Raw genomic sequence first — 18,308 nt, 5'->3', positions numbered from 1 at the left:
ATGTGTGGAATTATATGCCAGTATCAATAGCAATGGCCTACTACTATATATACTGCGCACAACTGAAATGCACCACAGGTATGGATGGATAGTATACTTGACGACACAGAGGTGGGTAGAGCAGTTGCCTTCCGTACCGTACTGCTATATATACTGGTGGTCACTGTCAGCAAACTGCAAAACTAAAATGCACCACAGGTATAGAATCTAGATGGATAGTATACTTGACGACACAGAGGTAGGTAGAGCAGTGGCCTTCCGTACCGTACTGCTATATATACTGGTGGTCACTGTCAACAAAACTCTGCACTGTACTTCTCCTATATAATACTGCTGGTCCCCAGTCCCCACAATAAAGCAGTGTGAGCACAGATATATGCAGCACACTGAGCACAGATATGGAGCGTTTTTCAGGCAGACAACGTATAATACTGGTGGTCACTGGTCAGCAAAACTCTGCACTGTACTCCTCCTATATAATACTGCTGGTCCCCAGTCCCCACAATAAAGCAGTGTGAGCACAGATATATGCAGCACACTGAGCACAGATATGGAGCGTTTTTCAGGCAGACAACGTATAATACTGGGGGTCACTGGTCAGCAAAACTCTGCACTGTACTCCTCCTATATAATACTGCTGGTCCCCAGTCCCCACAATAAAGTAGTGTGAGCACAGATATATGCAGCACACTGAGCACAGATATGGAGCGTTTTTCAGGCAGAGAACGGATAAAACTGGTGGTCACTGATCAGCAAAACTCTGCACTGTACTCCTATATAATACAGCTGCTCCCCAGTCCCCACAATGAAGCAATAAGCACAAATATTTGCAGCAACATTAATAAACGGAGAGGGCGCCAGCCACGTCCTCTCCCTAACATTTCCAATGCACGAGTGAAAATGGCGGCGACGCGCGGCTCCTTATATAGAACCCGAATCTCGCGAGAATCTGACAGCGGGATGATGACGTTCGGGCGCGCTCGGATTAACCGAGCCATACGGGAGAATCCGAGTATGCCTCGGACCCGTGTAAAATGGGTGAAGTTCGGGGGGGTTCGGTTTCCGAGGAACCGAACCCGCTCATCACTAATTTTGATCCTACAATTGTGAATCAGATAACTGATCTCTTTTTGGTATTTCTTGTCTTTCTTTACAGTAGAATACCCCAAGTTCTCAATAAGTGAGGAAGACATCTCTGTACCCCCTCCTACCAAGAGAGTTGAAATGGGCCAAGCTGTATTTGAAGATATCCTATTTGGCCCACCATCAGCCAAGTTTCTCAATGCTTGGGAGAATACGGAAAAGGTAAGCAGTATTGCAGCATTTCTTATCACCTTTCAGTTTGGAATGAACATATATATTTGTGGAATTCCACTGAATAAAATATAAGTCTTCGTGCAGCTACAGTAGTATATGTAGCTTTCACAATTGTTTATAACAATCCCCCCTCCCGACTACATATCAAAAAGCATGTGTCTTCATAGAAATAAAAAAGTGTGCTTTGAAGAAAGTCTGTGTGAAACAACATGGTTGTTTTTTTTGTCCTGTTACCTACAAAGGATTATTCAGATAATAAACAGGAGACACATCACCACAGCAGTTGGCAGGTGTCAAAAAAGAGATAATTGACTGAATGAGTACAAAGAAGTCACTATTTCTGCTTCTTTGTATAACAGCAAAAAGGCTCATTTTACTAGCATGGATATTTTCTTTTCCATTAGCTGAAGAGAGAAATGAAGCATGAAAAGAGGAGAATGTTTGTATTTAAGAGAAGAAAACAATACAATTTTTTTTAAAGAACTGTTGCAGCAAGTTTCACATGATAATAATTTTGGTATAAGAGCACGATCTGGTTTAATAAGGCTTATAGGCACTGGCATCAATATGGTCAACACAAATTAACATTTCTATTACAGTAGCACACAACCTGCTACTTACTAATAAAGCAAAGACATTTATTGTCTGAGTATTTGATTTCAAATGTAATTGCTGATTGGAATTGTACCTATTGCCTATTTGCGCACTTTTATGAACCCCCTATTTGAGATCCCAGAGTGGAAGTCCGAGGAGTAAGTGTGGATGGTGTGGTGAGTAATAAATGGCAATGCACAGTGGTGGATTGGGCTATGATGAAAAGAATTGGATTGAATTGCTTTATCACAGCCCCGCCCACTTCACCAGTAGGATGGTCTATTATGCCAGGAAAACAGGTGAACTCCACAAAATTTGGGAGTTCCAGTAGATTAGTCTTATACACAATGATGAAGGCTGAACCAAAGCCCATTAATAGACATTGGTCCAGTGCACAAACTGCCTGCACTTAACTGTTGTAGGCGACAGGTGCAATTTAACTTATATTTTTCACTGTTACATTGTGTGTGTGTATGTATATATATATATTGTATATATTGTATTGATGACATTTGAACTACAGTCTGTAATTCGTAAATTACACTTTGAAACATGCACATATAGGTTAGTGGATCTATAGCCTGATATTTGAAAATAACCTTTTAATAGCCATACATATCTCCACACAGACTTTTTTTTAAAAGAGATAAGTGAAAAGTGGCATAAAAACATCACTCCTTTTCCTTTTATCTACATATTTTCATTTCTTTTGCTGCTGGGACAGACCTAGTGGTAAAGGCATACCTCCCAACATGACCCTCTCCCGAAGGGACAGAATGCTCTGCTCCTGGACTTCCCTCTTAATGTATGCTTGCCATCACCTGTGGTGAAACACCTTTCTTATCCATTAACCTGTTCAACACAGGTGCTGGAAATCATACATTAAGAGGAAAGTCCAGGAGCAGAGCATTGTGTCCCTCCTGGAGAGGGTCATGTTGGGAGGTATGGTAAAGGTCATCCCAACAGGGAGATTAAGGAGCCAGTGCCAGTGCCTACCATCTTTTGCAGAGGTGTAAGTCGGAAAGTGCCGTGTGGGGTGCAAATCACGTCCGAAGGGCGCAATGCCATTTAGGAGAAAGCAGGATAAGAAAGATCTTTTCCTGCTTATCTCCTGTAAGCGTGCACATAATGCCATCCTGAGTTGACATTGTGTTGTAGAGAGAAGCTTTGCTTCTTTCATTAAATACAGTTTGTACCTAGATCCCATTGAGACCTATGGGGGCTGCAGTGCTGTTATTAGAGAATGTGATTTCTCTGCACTTTTCTTTCTTTTAAATAGCGAGAAACAATAGTGAGAAACAAGTTAGTGAGAAACAAAATTAAAGGCTTTCTCTAGCAAAAATGCTGGAGAAAAATCTTAATTTCTTTACTAAATAGACCCCATACACTCATATACAGTATTTATAGATGGATTAAAAAAATAAAAAACCCACTTAAGTTTCCCAAAATTCTGTGTCATGTATCTGCCCCTTTGTCTTTTTTTTTTAAAGTTTCTAGACGGCACACGGTTGTTGGGTAGTGCTATAGCTTCACCTGGCTGCCGGACCCGCAATGGTTAATGGGCACCGGCAGCTAAAGTACATGCTGAGCATCGGGAGCTGGGCACACTGACTGCACACAAGTGCAGTGCATTACTGGGAGCTGATGAAGTCCCAGGAGACTTTGAACTAAAGGTCAGAGAGGCATATGCTAATGCTGAGCTCTGATTGGTGGAGCTCATCACATGCTTCTCTGGCCCGTGGAGGAGATCTGCAGCAGCCTCATCATGGGAGGGTCTCATCAAAGTCAGTGAGTGACTGTTTGCTGACTGACTGATCCTGTGTTCTTCTACAGAGCAAGGTATAGAGGGACAAACACAGGCTTTTCTTGAGGGTATGGAGTTTTTTTTAATAAATAAATAAATACATAGGTAGATATATATATATATATATATATATCTACCTATCTATACATATATCTATATCTATCTATCTATATCTATCTATATATATATATATATTTCTCTAACGTCCTAGTGGATGCTGGGGACTCCGTCAGGACCATGGGGAATAGCGGCTCCGCAGGAGACAGGGCACAAAAGCAAGCTTTTAGGATCACATGGTGTGTACTGGCTCCTCCCCCTATGACCCTCCTCCAAGCCTCAGTTAGGTTTTTGTGCCCGGCCGAGAAGGGTGCAATCTAGGTGGCTCTCTTAAAGAGTTACTTAGAAAAAGTTTTTAGGTTCTTTATTTTCAGTGAGTCCTGCTGGCAACAGGCTCACTGCATCGAGGGACTTAGGGGAGAGATTTTCAACTCACCTGCGTGCAGGATGGATTGGATTCTTAGGCTACTGGACATAGCTCCAGAGGGAGTCGGAACACAGGGCTCGCCCTGGGGTTCGTCCCGGAGCCGCGCCGCCGACCCCCCTTGCAGACGCTGAAGATGAAGAGGTCCGGAACCAGGCGGCAGAAGACTCTCAGTCTTCATCAGGTAGCGCACAGCACTGCAGCTGTGCGCCATTGTTGTCAGCACACTTCACACAGCGGTCACGGAGGGTGCAGGGCGCTGGGGGGGGGCGCCCTGGGCAGCAATGTATAATACCTGTATGGCGAAAAATACATCACATATAGCCCTTGAGGCTATATGGATGTATTTAACCCCTGCCAGATATCTAAAACTCCGGAGAAGAAGCCCGCCGAAAAGGAGGCGGGGCCTATTCTCCTCAGCACACAGCGCCATTTTCCCTCACAGAAAGGCTGGTGGGAAGGCTCCCATGCTCTCCCCTGCACTGCACTACAGAAACAGGGTTAAAACAGAGAGGGGGGGCACTGATTTGGCGATATGTATATATATTAAAATGCTATAAGGGAGGAACACTTATATAAAGGTTGTCCCTGGATAATTATAGCGTTTTGGTGTGTGCTGGCAAACTCTCCCTCTGTCTCCCCAAAGGGCTAGTGGGTCCTGTCCTCTATCAGAGCATTCCCTATGTGTGTGCTGTATGTCGGTACGTGTGTGTCGACATGTATGAGGAAAATATTGGTGAGGAGGCGGAGCAAATTGCCTGTAATGGTGATGTCACTCTCTAGGGAGTCGACACCGGAATGGATGGCTTATTTATGGAAATTACGTGACAATGTCAACACGCTGCAAGCCGGTTGACGACATGAGAGGGCCGGCGAACAAATTAGTATCTGTCCAGGCGTCTCAAACACCGTCAGGGGCTGTAAAATGCCCATTTACCTCAGTCGGTCGACACAGACCCAGACACGGACACTGATTTCAGTGTCGACGGTGAAGAAACAAACGTAGTTTCTTTTAGGGCCACACGTTAAGGGCAATGAAGGAGGTGTTACATATTTCTGATACTCCAAGTACCACAAAAAAGGGTATTATGTGTGAGGTGAAAAAACTACCTGTAGTTTTTCCTGAATCAGATAAATTAAATGAAGTGTGTGATGATGCGTGGGTTTCCCCCGATAGAAAATTATTGGCGGTATACCCTTTCCCGCCAGAAGTTAAGGCGCGGTGGGAAACACCCCTCAGGGTGGATAAGGCGCTCACACGCTTATCAGAACAAGTGGCGGTACCATCTACGGATAGGGCCGTACTTAAGGAGCCAGCTGATAGGAGGCTGAAAAATATCCTAAAAAGTATACACACACATGCTGGTGTTATACTGCGACCAGCGATCGCCTCAGCCTGGATGTGCAGAGCTGAGGTGGCTTGGTCGGATTCCCTGACTAAAAATATTGATACCTTTGACAGGGACAGTATTTTATTGACTATAGAGCATTTAAAGGATGCATTTCTATATATGCGAGATGCGCAGAGGGATATTTGCACTCTGGCATCAAGAGTAAATGCGATGTCCATATCTGCAAGAAGATGTTTATGGACACGACAGTGGTCAGGTGATGCAGATTCCAAACGGCACAAAGATGTATTGCCGTATAAAGGGGAGGAGTTATTTGGGGTCGGTCCATGGGACCTGGTGGCCAGGGCAACTGCTGGAAAATCCACCGTTTTTTACCCTAAGTCACATCTCTGCAGAAAAAGACACCGTCTTTTCAGCCTCAGTCCTTTCGTCCCTATAAGAGTCATATCTGCCCAGGGATAGAGGAAAGGGAAGAAGACTGCAGCAGGCAGCCCATTCCCAGGAACAGAAGCCCTCCACCGCTTCTACCAAGTTCTCAGCATGACGCTGGGACCGTACAGGACCCCTGGATCCTACAAGTAGTATCCAAGGGGTACAGATTGGAATGTCGAGAGGTTTCCCCCCTCGCAGGTTCCTGTAGTCTGCTGTACCAATGTCTCCCTCCGACAGGGAGGCAGTATTGAAAACAATTCACAAGCTGTATTCCCAGCAGGTGATAATAAATTTACCCCTCCGACAACAAGGAAAGGGGTATTACTCCACACTATATGGTGGTACTGAAGGCTAGGTGAGACCTATTCTAAATCTGAAAAATTTGAACACTTACAAGGGTTCAAATCCAGATGGAGTCACTCAGAGCAGTGATAGCAAAGAACAAGGGGACTATATGGTGTCCCGGGACATCAGGGATGCTTACCTCCATGTCCCAAAATTTGCCTTTTCTCACCAAGGGTACCTCAGGTTCGTGGTACAGAACTGTCACTATCAGTTTCAAGACGATGCCGTTGGATTGTCCAAGGCACCCCGGGTCCTTACCAAGGTAATGACCGAAAGGAGGATTCGTCTTCAAAGAAAATGGACGACCTCCTGATAAGAACAAGGTCCAGAGAACAGTTGGAGGTCGGAGTAGCACTATCTCAAGTAGTTCTACGACAGCACGGGTGGATTCTAAATATTCCAAAACCGCAGTTGTTCCGACGACACGTCTGCTGGTCCTAGGGATGATTCTGGACACAGTCCAGAAAAAGGTGTTTCTCCCAGAGGAGAAAGCCAGGGAGTTATCCGAGCTAATCGGGATCCTCCTAAAACCAGGAAAAGTGTCAGTGCATCATTGCACAAGAGTCCTGGTAAAAATGGTGGCTTATTACGAAGCGCTTCCATTCGGCAGATTTCACGCAAGAACTCTTCAGTGGGATCTGCTGGACAAATGGTCCGGATCGCATCTTCAGATGCATCAGCGGATAACCCTATATCCAAGGACAAGGGTGTCTCTCCTGTGGTGATTACAGAGTGCTCATCTTCTAGGGGGGCGCAGATTCGGCATTCAGGATTGGATGCTCGTGACCACGGAGGCCAGCCTGAGAGGCTGGGGAGCAGTCACACAAGGAGTGTGATCAAGTCTGGAGAATTCTCTCCACATAAATATACTGGAGCTAAGAGCAAATTTATAATGCTCTAAGCTTAGCAAGACCTCTGCTTCAAGGTCAGCCGGTATTGATCCAGTGGGATAACATCACGGCAGTCGCCCACGTAAACAGAAAGGGCGGCACAAGAAGCAGGAGGGCAGTGGCAAAACTGCAAGGATTTTTCGCTAGGCGGAAAATCATGTGATAGCACTGTCAGCAGTGTTCATTCCGGGAGTGGACGACTGGGAAGCAGACTTCCTCAGCAGGCACGACCTCCACCCGGGAGAGTGGGAACTTCATCGGGAAGTTTTCCGCATGATTGTGAACCGTTGGGAAAGACCAAAGGTGGACATGATGGCGTCCCGCCCGAACAAAAAAATGGGACAGGTATTGCGCCAGGTCACGAGACCTTCAGGCGATAGCTGTGGACGTCCTGGTAACACCGTGGGTGTAACAGTCGGTGTATGTGTTCCCTTCTCTGCTTCTCATAACCAAGGTATTGAGAATTATAAGACATAGAGGAGTAAGAACTATACTCGTGGCTCCGGATTGGCCAAGAGGGACTTGGTAACCGGAACTTCAAGAGATGCTCACAGAGGACTAATGGCCTCGGGAGCTAAGAAGGGATTTGCTTTCAGCAAGTACCATGTCTGTTCCAAGAGGAACCGTGGCATCGGCCTTTAAGAAAGGACCTGCTCCAGCAGGGACCTTGTCTGTTCCAAGACTTACCGCGACTGCGTTTGACGGCATGGCGGTTTGAACGCCGGATCCTAAGGGAAAAGGCATTCCGGAAGAGGTCATACCTACCCTGGTCAAAGCCAGGAAGGAGGTGACCGCACAACTTTATCACCACATGTGGTAAAAATATGTTGCGTGGGTGAGGCCAGGAAGGCCCCACGAAAAAATTTCAACTAGGTCGATTTCTGCACTTCCTGCAAACAGGAGTGTCTATGAGCCTCAAATTGGGGTCCATTAAGGTTCAAGTTTCGGCCCTATAGATTTTCTTCCAGAAAGAATTGGCTTCAGTTCCTGAAGTCCAGACGTTTGTCAAGGGAGTATTGCATATACAGCCCTTGTGTGCCTCCAGTGGCACCGTGGGATCTCAACGTAGTGTTGGGATTCCTCAAATCATATTGGTTTGAACCACTCAAATCTGTGGATTTGAAATATCTCACATGGAAAGTGACCATGCTGTTGGCCCTGGCCTCGGCCAGGCGATTGTCAAAATTGGCGGCTTTGTCTTACAAAAGCCCATATTTGATTTTCCATTCGGACAGGGCAGAACTGCGGACTCGTCCCCAGTTTCTTCCTAAGGTGGTGTCAGCGTTTCACCTGAAACAACCTATTGTGGTGCCTGCGGCTACTAGGGACTTGGAGGACTCCAAGTTGCTAGACGTTGTCAGGGCCCTGAAAATATATATATATATATAATTCCACGACGGCTGGAGTCAGAAAGTCTGACTTGCTGTTTATATTGTAGGCACCCAAAGAGCTGGGTGCTCCTGCTTCTAGGCAGACTATTGCTCGTTGGATTTGTAGTACAATTCAGCTTGCACATTCTGTGGCAGGCCTGCCACAGCCAAAATCTGTAAATGCCCATTCCACAGGGAAGGTGGGCTCATCTTGGGCGGCTGCCCGGGGGGTCTCGGCTTTACAGCTTTGCCGAGCAGCTACTTGGTCAGGGGCAAACACGTTTGCTAAATTCTACAAATTTGATACCCTGGCTGAGGAGGACCTGGAGTTCTCTCATTCGGTGCTGCAGAGTCATCCGCACTCTCCCGCCCGTTTGGGAGCTTTGGTATAATCCCCATGGTCCTGACGGAGTCCCCAGCATCCACTAGGACGTTAGAGAAAATAAGATTTTACTTACCGATAAATCTATTTCTCATAGTCCGTAGTGGATGCTGGGCGCCCATCCCAAGTGCGGATTGTCTGCATTACTTGTACATAGTTATTGTTACAAAAAAATCGGGTTATTATTGTTGTGAGCCATCTTTTTTAGAGGCTACTTCATTGTTATCATACTGTTAACTGGGTTCAAATCACAAGTTGTACGGTGTGATTGGTGTGGCTGGTATGAGTCTTACCCGGGATTCAAGATCCTTCCTTATTGTGTACGCTCGTCCGGGCACAGTACCTAACTGAGGCTTGGAGGAGGGTCATAGGGGGAGGAGCCAGTACACACCATGTGATCCTAAAAGCTTGCTTTTGTGCCCTGTCTCCTGCGGAGCCGCTATTCCCCATGGTCCTGACGGAGTCCCCAGCATCCACTACGGACTATGAGAAATAGATTTATCGGTAAGTAAAATCTTATTATATATATATATATATATATTTTTTTTTTTTTCAGAATATACCTTACATATAGCGTACATACTGCATAGCGGGGTAGATGTATGCTATAGTATGGGGAGGGGAGTGACATCAGCACAGGTTATGATACGGCTTTTCCACCATGTATTATAGCGGCGGTGTGCCCAGTGATAGCTGCAGGTGACGATGGCTTAACTCCACAGCAGGGACAGAGCTCTACCTGGCTGCAGCGGGTGCTGGCACTCAGCAGCATGTGAGGTCTTACAAGATTTTTCGCATGCCCAGTGAGCCGGCTGGAAGGGATAGATAGTACAACGCATCAGCACTAGGCTGATGCGCAGTGGCCACCGACAGGCATCGCCAGAAAACTCCCCCTCTCTGGCAGCCAAGATGTTAATACATCTTGGCGCTAGTGCTTCCCGCTTCGCCTTGGTAAAGAGCCGAAGTGGGCAGTGTGATAGCGGCCTGATATGTGCCAATATCATACATTTACCCCAGTATACCTTATACACACGCATCACTGACAAGGCTGTCTCCATCGCTGGGGAAAAAAATGTGGTTTAACAGGAGAGGGGTTTTGGGTACTCAGGACGTGTGGGGTGAGGGGGTACACATAAAGCCGGCACAGCCAGGCGGGCAGTGGTGACAAGAGGTGGTGGGCCCCCCTTAAGTGACTCGGGCCCCCCAAATGCTTAATCGGCCCTACACACACACACACACACACACACACACACACACACACACACACGAATGTGGAGTGCCGGTTTAGTTTTCTCTCTCTCTCTCTCTCTCTCTCTCTATAGGTGTGTGTGTGTGTGTGTGTGTGTGTGTGTGTGTGTGTTGAAAGATAAACAGTGGCACCCAGGGACTGAATATAAATAAATGTATTAGATCATTTCCAAAACACACCAAAACAACCATCTTCTCTGGTTCCACCTTGACAAAGGGGCTTGCGAAACCTAAAACGTTTGTGTGTTTTGGAAATGATCTCATACAGTCCCTGAGTGCCGCTGTTTATTTTTCAACCTGTTTCTACTCTACACAGAGGGCATGGGTGCAGAGTGTCAGGCTAGACTCACTTGTGTGTACATAGCAGTGGTGTGCGGTGAGGTCAGAATTTTTGTCTGTTTCTCTTTTCTTTCTGGTATAACGCAAAAACTACTGGATGAATTTGAATCATGTTTTCACTGTTGTATAGCTGAAGGTGCATACACACTGGGCGTGTTTGCCCAGCGTGTATGCACAGCGATGATCGTGGACATCCCTGGCAGGAAAATAGCTCAGTGCATACACACTGTGCTATTTTCCCTGTGCCAGCGATGTCCATGGGGGGAAAGAGGGGGGGGGGGAGTGGATGAAGCACTTTTCACAGTAGGCAGCGATGATGCGGGAGCACGCACAAGAAAGTGTTAAAATGTCCCCCTCAGAAGCATAACTAGCCTCGGGCTCTTTGAGCCGGTCCTGCTTGCAAAAATACAGGGAAAAAATTGATTGGAGGTTCACCGTATTTAAATAAATAGCACCGGACTCTTGGACCAGTTCTGGTTCCAAAAATACGGGGGATAAAAGAAGTAGGGGTCCCCCATATTTTTGAAACCAGCACCAAGCTCCACTAGCCAGGGAGGTGATGCCGCAGCCGGGGTACCCTTTTATATAGGTCCCTGCGGCCAAACCATCACTCCCCCCAACTAGTCACCCATGGCTGTCCTTCCCATCCCTGGGTGGTGGATGGGGGGCTGATAGCCAAAATTGTGTCAAAATAAAGACACTGTTTTTTTTTGTGTGCAACTACAAGTCCCAGCAAGCCTCCCTCGCTTGCTGGTACTTGGAGAACCACAAGTACCAGTATGCGGGGAAATAACGGGCCCGCTGGTACCTGTAATTCCACAACAAAAGAAATATCCAAATAAAAACACAACACACACTGTGAAAGTACTCACTTTGTGACTAAAATCTCGCTGCAACCGCACTTGCAAATCACTTGCTGCGCTGTGTGCACTGCAGCTCATACACAAGTGCAGTATGAAAACATCAATTAATATGCATACAACCACCACTTTGCATCCACACCTGAATGATCCCCATATTGCACACCCCGAACGCAAAAAGTTATATATGTATGCAAATATAAATACATAACTATGTATACCGTAGATAAACAAGATCTATTTTGTGTGAAAAGCTAGCTATGTATCAATCACTAATCAGGCAGGTTATCTTGACTCATGAAGTGTCAGTTACACATCAATCCAGTAGATGGTGCACCAAGACAAATACTACACCCTATGGTTACACATAATGCGAGTTGATATATATCATAGAGTCGCTGGTCATGTTACTTGCAACCTTTCACTGTTAGGTTAATTAGCAGCAGATTTTTTATCTATAAGATAAGGTATCCGGATGGTAGGTCGACACTACTTGGGTTGACCATTGATATGGTCGACATAGGACACATTAAAATAGTGGTCGACCTAATGACTGTCGACCTTAACTAGGTCGGCTCTTTATACCATAACAGATCATAATTGTTTGACTAAAGTGAATTTATACTGGACTGTGATCATCACAATATTGGGGCGAATTCAGACCTGATCGCTGCTGTGCGTTTTCGCACAGCGGGCGATCAGGTCTGAACTGTTCATGCGCAGGCACTGCAGTGCGCCGGCGCATGCCAGAGATGCGATCGGCATCTCAGCCCAGTGATCACCTCTGCCTGATTGACAGGCAGAGGCATTCGCTGGGCGGGAGAAGGTGGACCGGCGGCGTTGGGCCGCCGTTTTGGGGGCACGGTCTGGGCAACACGAGCATGCCCGGACTGTGTGGGGAACAGGCTGCGGAGGCTGTGTGGTGTTACACGCAGCCGCTGTGACCTGGAGAGCGGTGAGTAGCTCCCTGCCAGCGTGCAGGAGCTGCGCTGGTAGGGAGCTACTCTTCAGGTACAAAAGCATCACTGCCGTGCAATGCTTTTGTACCTGTGTGGGGTGGAGGGCAGAGCTAGACATGCGGGACGGACTGCCCCTGTGCTGGGGTAGTCTGTGATTACCCCCATTAGATGGTACTACCGTCTTTGTGAAATAAAGTCTGCTGAACAATAACAGACATCTGCGGGCAAACGATAGTGTATATGTATATATATCTATATGTATCTATATATCTCTATATATATCTCTATATCTATATATCTATCTATATATATATATATATATATTTCTCTTACGTCCTAGAGGATGCTGGGGACTCCGTAAGGACCATGGGGTATAGACGGGCTCCGCAGGAGATAGGGCACCTAAAAAGAACTTTGACTATGGGTGTGCACTGGCTCCTCCCTCTATGCCCCTCCTCCAGACCTCAGTTAGATCTTGTGCCCAGAGGAGAATGGGTGCACTGCAGAGAGCTCTCCAGAGTTTTCTGTGGAAAAATAATTTTGTTAGGTTTTTTATTTTCAGGGAGTCCTGTTGGCAACAGGCTCCCTGCATCGTGGGACCGAGGAGAGAGAAGCAGAGCTGGCTTGTCAAGTTGGGCACTGCTTCTAAGGCTACTGGACACCATTAGCTCCATAGGGAGTCGGAACACAGGTCTCACCTGGGGTTCGTCCCGGAGCCGCGCCGCCGTCCTCCTCACAGATGCCGAAGATAGAAGCCGGGTTAGTATGAGAAGGCAGAAGACATCAGATCTTCATGAGGTAAGGCGCACAGCGGTAAGCTGCGCGCCATTGCTCCCATTCACACACACAGAGCAGCACTGAAGGGTGCAGGGCGCAGGGGGGGGCGCCCTGGGCAGCAATAAACCTCACATTTGGGCACTGACAAGGTAGATTAGGCTGCTGGGCAGTAATTCTACAATCCCCCGCCATTTTCTATAAAAAAATCACCGGGACCGAAGCCCGCCGTCGGGTGGGCGGAGCTTGATCCCCAGCACTAACCAGCTCCATTTTCTCCACAGAAGCTGCATGAGAAAACGCTGGCTCCCTGGTCTCTCTCCTGCTGAACATTCAGGCTGGAAAAAAGAGGAGGGGGGCATTTTGAGCGCAGTGAGTGGAAATCTGGTCATGTTATATATATATATATATATATATATATATATATATAAAAGCGCTATCTGGTCATATTTATCCAGTGTTATTAAGCGCTGGGTGTGTGTTGGCATACTCTCTCTCTGTCTCTCCTAAGGGCCTGGTTGGGGTTTTGTCCCCTTATAGGTTAATCCCTGTGTGTGTGGGGTGTCGGTACATGTGTGTCGACATGTCTGAGGTGGAAGGCTTCTCCAAGGAGGAGGTGGAGCAAATGAGTGGTGTGTTCCCGTCGGTTGTGCCGACTCCAGATTGGATGGACATGTGGCATATGTTGAATGCAAGTGTGGCATCTTTACATAAAAAGCTTGATAAGGCTGATTTAGGGGGGACATCAGGGGGTCAATCCTCAGATTGGACCGACTCACAGGGCCCGTCGGGGTCTCAAAAGCGTCCCTTAACACAAGACACTACTACCGACACGGATTCTGATTCCAGTGTCGACTATGACGAAGTAAAATTGCACCCTATGGTGACTAAAACCATTCAGTGTATGATTGTGGCAATAAGGGATGTGTTGCATATTGTGGATGAACCCTCTGTCCCCGACACAAGGGTACACATGTTTAAGGAAAAGAAACAGATTATTAACTAAGTCCTCCCCGGCTGCTCCAAAACCCACAGCATGACGCTGGGGCTCCCCCGAGGGAGTCTGCACCGGTGGGGGCACATCTTCGACTTTTCAGTCAGGCCTGGGTCAGTTCGGACCTGAATCCCTGGGTGTTGGAAATAGTTTCCCAGGGTTACAAATTGGAATTCGAGGAGGTGCCCCCGCGCCGATTTTTCAAATCGGCCCTACCAGCTTCCACATCGGAAAGGGATGTAGTGTTAGCTGCAATTCAAACGCTGTGTATACAGCAAGTGATAATCAAGGTACCCCTGCACCAGCAGAGAAGAGGTTACTACTCAACCCTATTTGTGGTCCCGAAACCGGACGGTTCGGTCAGACCTATTTTGAATCTGAAATCCCTAAACCTGTACATAAGAAGATTCAAAATGGAATCTCTCAGAGCGATAATAGCCAACATGGAGAAGGGGGAGTTTATGGTGCCTCTGGACATAAAGGATGCGTACCTTCATGTCCCCATATATGCCCCCCATCAGGAATACCTGAGATTCGCTGTACAGGATTGTCATTACCAATTTCAGATGTTGCCGTTTGGACTCTCCACGGCCCCGAGGATTTTCACCAAGATAATGGTGGAAATGATGGTGGTCCTGCGCAAACATGGAGTCACAATTATCCCATACTTGGACGATCTCCTGATAAAAGCGAGATCAAGGGAGAAATTGCTGAACAGTGTGGCGCTCTCGTTGAGAGTGCTCCAGCAACACGGTTGGATTCTAAATCTACCGAAGTCACAGTTGATTCCGACAACTCGACTACCGTTCCTAGGTATGATACTGGATACGGAACAAATGAAGGTTTTCCTCCCAATAGAGAAAGCCCAAGACATACAGAACATGGTCAGAGACCTGCTAAAACCGAAAAGGGTGTCAGTTGACCAATGCACTCGAGTTCTGGGGAAAATGGTGGCGGCCTACGAGGCCATTCCCTTCGGCAGGTTCCATGCAAGGACTTTTCAATGGGACCTTCTGGACAAGTGGTCCGGGTCCCATCTGCACTTACATCGGAAAATAACTCTGTCCCCAGGGACCAGAGTGTCCCTCCTGTGGTGGTTGCAAAGTGCTCTCCTCCTGGAGGGTCGCAGGTTCAGAATTCAGGATTGGATCCTGGTTACCACGGACGCGAGCCTCCGAGGATGGGGAGCGGTCACACAGGGAAAACATTTTCAGGGTCTTTGGTCAGACCAGGAGTCCTGTCTACACATCAATGTGTTGGAACTCAGGGCCATTTACAACAGCCTTCGACAAGCGGAGAGTTTTCTTCGAAACCTACCGGTTCTGATTCAATCAGACAATGTCATAGCAGTGGCTCATGTGAACCGCCAAGGCGGGACAAAAAGCAGAGTCGCGATGGCGGAAGCCACAAGGATCCTTCGCTGGGCGGAAAATCATGTAAGCGCTCTGTCGGCTGTCTTCATTCCGGGAGTGGACAACTGGGAAGCAGACTTCCTCAGCAGACAAGATCTCCATCCAGGAGAGTGGGGACTTCATCAAGAAGTCTTTGCAGAAGTTACACGTCTTTGGGGAACTCCTCAAATAGACATGATGGCGTCACGCCTCAACAAAAAACTTCAGAGGTACTGCGCCAGGTCTCGGGACCCTCAGGCAATAGCAGTGGACGCTCTGGTAACACCGTGGGTGTTCAAATCGGTCTACGTGTTTCCTCCTCTTCCTCTCATCACAAAAGTGTTGAGGATCATAAGACGAAGAAGAGTACGAACGATACTCGTTGTCCCAGACTGGCCTCGAAGGGCCTGGTACTCGGATCTACAAGAGATGCTCACAGGAGATCCCTGGCCTCTTCCTCTGAGGGAAGACCTGTTGCAGCAGGGGCCCTGTGTATTTCAAGACTTACCGCGGTTACGTTTGACGGCATGGCGGTTGAACGCCGAATCCTAGCGAAAAAGGGGATTCCGGAAGAGGTCATCCCTACGTTAATAAAGGCTAGGAAGGAGGTGACGATAAAACATTACCACCGTATCTGGCGAAAGTATGTGTCTTGGTGTGAGACCAAGAATGCACCTACGGAAGATTTTCATCTGGGTCGTCTTCTCCACTTCCTACAGACAGGAGTGGATATGGGCCTGAAATTAGGCTCGGTTAAGGTACAGATTTCGGCCCTCTCGATTTTCTTTCAGAAGGAATTGGCCTCTCTTCCAGAAGTCCAGACGTTTGTAAAGGGAGTGCTGCACATCCAGCCCCCTTTTGTGCCTCCAGTGGCACCATGGGACCTGAACGTGGTGTTGCAGTTCCTAAAATCACACTGGTTTGAACCGCTAAACAAGGTTGAGTTGAAATTTCTTACCTGGAAGGTGGTCATGTTGTTGGCCTTAGCATCAGCAAGGCGAGTGTCAGAATTGGCGGCTTTGTCACACAAGAGCCCCTACTTGATTTTTCATGTGGATCGAGCTGAATTGAGGACACGTCCGCAATTTTTGCCTAAAGTGGTTTCTTCGTTCCATATGAATCAACCTATTGTGGTGCCTGTGGCTACAAGTGACCTGGAGGATTCCAGATCCCTGGACGTAGTCAGGGCCTTAAAAATTTATGTAGCCAGGATGGCTAGAATTAGGAAAACAGAGGCTCTGTTTATCCTGTATGCGGCCAATAAGATTGGCGCTCCTGCTTCGAAGCAGACTATTGCTCGCTGGATCTGTAATACGATTCAGCAGGCTCACTCTACGGCTGGATTACCGGTACCAAATTCGGTAAGGCCCATTCCACTAGGAAGGTGTGCTCTTCTTGGGCGGCTGCCCGAGGCGTCTCGGCTTTACAACTTTGCCGAGCGGCGACTTGGTCGGGGTCAAACACTTTTGCTAAATTCTACAAGTTTGATATCCTGGCTGATGAGGACCTAGCGTTTGCTCAGTCGGTGCTGCAGAGTCATACGCACTCTCCCGCCCGATTGGATCCTTTGGTATAAACCCCATGGTCCTTACGGAGTCCCCAGCATCCTCTAGGATGTAAGAGAAAATAAGATTTTAAACATACCGGTAAATCTATTTCTCCTAGTCCGTAGAGGATGCTGGGCGCCCGTCCCATTGCGGAAACTCTGCAAGACTTGTATATAGTTGTTGCTTACATAAGGGTTATGTTACAGTTGACATTGGTCTTGGACCGTTACTGTCGTTTGTTCATACTGTTAACTGGTTATGTATGTTCCAGGTTACATGGTATGATTGGTGTGGGCTGGTATGAATCTTGCCCTTGGATTGCTAAATCCTGCCTTGTATTGTCCATCTCCTCTGGGCACAGTTCTCTAACTGAGATCTGGAGGAGGGGCATAGAGGGAGGAGCCAGTGCACACCCATAGTCAAAGTTCTTTTTAGGTGCCCTATCTCCTGCGGAGCCCGTCTATACCCCATGGTCCTTACGGAGTCCCCAGCATCCTCTACGGACTAGGAGAAATAGATTTACCGGTGGGTTTAAAACCTTATTTTATATATATATATACACATTTCTGCTGCGGGGTACACTGGGCTCCACAAGTCTGGACAATGGGGTGTAGAGTAGGATCTTGATCCGAGGCACCATCAGGCTCAAAGCTTTGACTGTTCCCAGAATGCACAGCGCCGCCTCCTCTATAACCACGCCTCCCAGCACAGGAGCTCAGTTTGTCAGTTGGTGCTGCAGTAAGCAGGCACTTAACAGAGGGGCTGCTCCAGGCAGCCCTAAGAAAAGCTTTTTATGAGGTAAAAAGTGAAGACTTCAAGGGCAGCAGCAGGGGTAAATGTCTTCTGACATTCTCTGCTGCAGCTCCAGCTCTCCCCAGCGGCGCTGTACACTCCCGAGCCCTGGTTGCCGGGTACCTACAGCGGAGGCTCCGGTTTACTTCACGTTAGGCACACACGGCTGGGGCTCTCCAGGATCGCGTGGCCGCGCTTCGGGAGGTAGTAAGTGGGTCCCGCTCGCGGGACCCGGTCTTTATCGCAATCCGGCGCGGTCAGTGGGAGGCGGGCCGCGCGCGCTGGGGGTGGACACTGTGGATACAGGCGATCCCACTAGATCACCCGGTGGTTTTGCCAGCAAGGGGGATAAGGCTTAGACCTGAAGCCCCTCCCCCAGCCCCAGGGCGCCATTTCCCAGCAAGTGTTCCCGCCCTGGAGCTGCATCTCTGTCTTTC

The 18,308-nt window shown here is 47.7% G+C and overlaps 1 protein-coding gene across 6 annotated transcripts in view; it reads left to right on the top strand.

Moving 5' to 3' along the window:
• Positions 1–18,308, top strand: part of MORN1 (MORN repeat containing 1) — a 1,300,694-nt gene that overhangs the window by 767,267 nt on the left and 515,119 nt on the right. For 5 of the 6 annotated variants that reach the window (XM_063943075.1, XM_063943078.1, XM_063943080.1 and 2 more), the window contains exon 11: positions 1,157–1,305. In XM_063943075.1, the coding sequence (XP_063799145.1) occupies positions 1,157–1,305 (149 nt within the window). The remainder of the gene's footprint in view (positions 1–1,156; positions 1,306–18,308) is intronic. The other variant, XM_063943076.1, reaches the window with a different exon arrangement.

This window comes from Pseudophryne corroboree, chromosome 10 (genome assembly GCF_028390025.1).
Source record: "Pseudophryne corroboree isolate aPseCor3 chromosome 10, aPseCor3.hap2, whole genome shotgun sequence".
In the NCBI taxonomy this organism is placed as follows: domain Eukaryota; kingdom Metazoa; phylum Chordata; class Amphibia; order Anura; family Myobatrachidae; genus Pseudophryne; species Pseudophryne corroboree.
Note: the sequence above shows the minus strand (reverse complement) of the source record. Positions and strands in the feature narration are given on the sequence as shown.